The sequence below is a fragment of the Colobus angolensis genome, unplaced genomic scaffold (assembly GCF_000951035.1).
Source record: "Colobus angolensis palliatus isolate OR3802 unplaced genomic scaffold, Cang.pa_1.0 Scaffold179, whole genome shotgun sequence".
In the NCBI taxonomy this organism is placed as follows: domain Eukaryota; kingdom Metazoa; phylum Chordata; class Mammalia; order Primates; family Cercopithecidae; genus Colobus; species Colobus angolensis.
In genome coordinates this window covers 5309984-5311637 of record NW_012114921.1, presented here as the reverse complement: position 1 = coordinate 5311637, position 1654 = coordinate 5309984, and the positions used below count along the sequence as shown (strand labels likewise).

Below are 1654 nucleotides of genomic sequence, written 5' to 3'. Positions count from 1 at the left end.
CAGCTAATTTTTGTATTTTTAGTAGAGACGGGGTTTCACTGTGTTGGCCAGCTGGTCTCAAACCCCTGACCTCATGATCCACCCACCTCAGCCTCCCAAAGTGCTGGGATTACAAGTGTGAGCCACCGTATGCAGCCAGAAAACATTTTTAATATCAGTAATATTTACCTAGTTTATATATGAATCTTAAAAAAAAAAGTGAAAATTAAAACTTACCTCATAATACCACTGTGATATTGGCAAACTGTGAGTGATAGCAAGCCAGTTGCGGTGTACTTCAAAATCTGTGGAATGGCTACTCGAAACAATTAGATGAATAAAATGAGATTTTGCAATATTTATCCATTTCTAATTCCCATAGCTATGCTTTTAAATGGACTGACATTCCCTAAGCAGTCACAGTTCACTGTCCTATAGAGACACAAATAGACATTACATAATCCTTAACTTCACTTATCTGGAAGTCAGATCTTCTGGAAAGTTGTTGAGCAATCTACAAGTCAGTGAAAAGGGTTTCAGAACTATCTAAAGGGCTGACAAGAAGCCCAGACTTTTTCTTTTTCTTTTTTGAAACGGAGTCTCCTTCTGTCACCCAGGTTGGAGTGTAGTGGGCCCGTCTCAGCTCACTGCAACCACCGCCTCCTGGGTTCACGCAAGTCTTCTGTCTCAGCCTCCCAAGCAGCTGAGACTACAGGTGTGTACCACCAATCCTGGCTAATTTTTAGTAGAGATGGGGTTTCGTCATGTTGGCCAGGCTGGTTTCAAACTCCTGACCTCAGGTGATCCACCTGCCTCAGTCTCCCAAAGTGCTGGGTTTACAGGCGTGAGCCACTGCCCCTCGTCTAGCCCAACCTTTTTCTTACAGGCGGCCCTCAGGCCTTTGCTCAGAAGTGACTTCCTCTTGCTCACAAATAATTCTAACAAAATTCATTACCTGTATACCAACACGTAAGTTTGAGTAGGAGTTCATCTGACAGAGAAGGTGGGAAAAGATCCTTGCCTTGCCTTTCCCATTTCTCCAAATTCTCCCTCTGCCCGTCACTATGTGGATCTAAGGATCACCCATCTTCAGTAAAAATGTTTTCCTTTTTGTCCACTGCTGTACCGCCCCTCCACATTTAGAACAGCACCTGACACATGGACAGGCTCAATACGTTCTTGCTGAATATCCACTCACCAAAGTCAACAATGAGTTCCACAGCAAAGCCCAATTTACACTTTCCAATGTTTCACACAACCTTTCCACAATGACAACTTTCTCCTACTTCCAGCCAACCCCTTCTGTCTCAATCATGGTCCTCCCTTCCTATATTCACCAGGGACATGTTGATATTCCCCTAGGTTCAGTTCTTGGTCCCCTTTTTAAGCAACTTATTCTGCTCTGGACAATCTTATGCAAACTTTCTGGTTCCATTGTCAATTGTATAATGATGACTCCCAAATTTCACTTTTTTTTTTTTTGAGACCGAGTCTTGGTCTGTCGCCAGGCTGCAGTACAGTAGCATGATCTTAGCTCACTGCAACCTCCATCTCTCGGGTTCAAGTGACTCCCCTGCCTCAGCCTCCGGAGTAGCTGGGACTACAGGCACAGGGCACCACGCCTGGCTAATTTTTTTTTTTGTATTTTAGTAGAGATGGGGTTTCACCATGTTGG

The 1654-nt window shown here is 44.0% G+C and overlaps 1 protein-coding gene across 1 annotated transcript in view; it reads right to left on the bottom strand.

Annotated features, from left to right (window-relative positions):
• The window catches only part of ALG8 (ALG8, alpha-1,3-glucosyltransferase), a 40552-nt gene that overhangs the window by 27726 nt on the left and 11172 nt on the right, over positions 1-1654 (bottom strand). The window contains exon 2 of the mRNA XM_011938917.1: positions 217-295. Within this exon, the coding sequence (XP_011794307.1) occupies positions 217-295 (79 nt within the window). The remainder of the gene's footprint in view (positions 1-216; positions 296-1654) is intronic.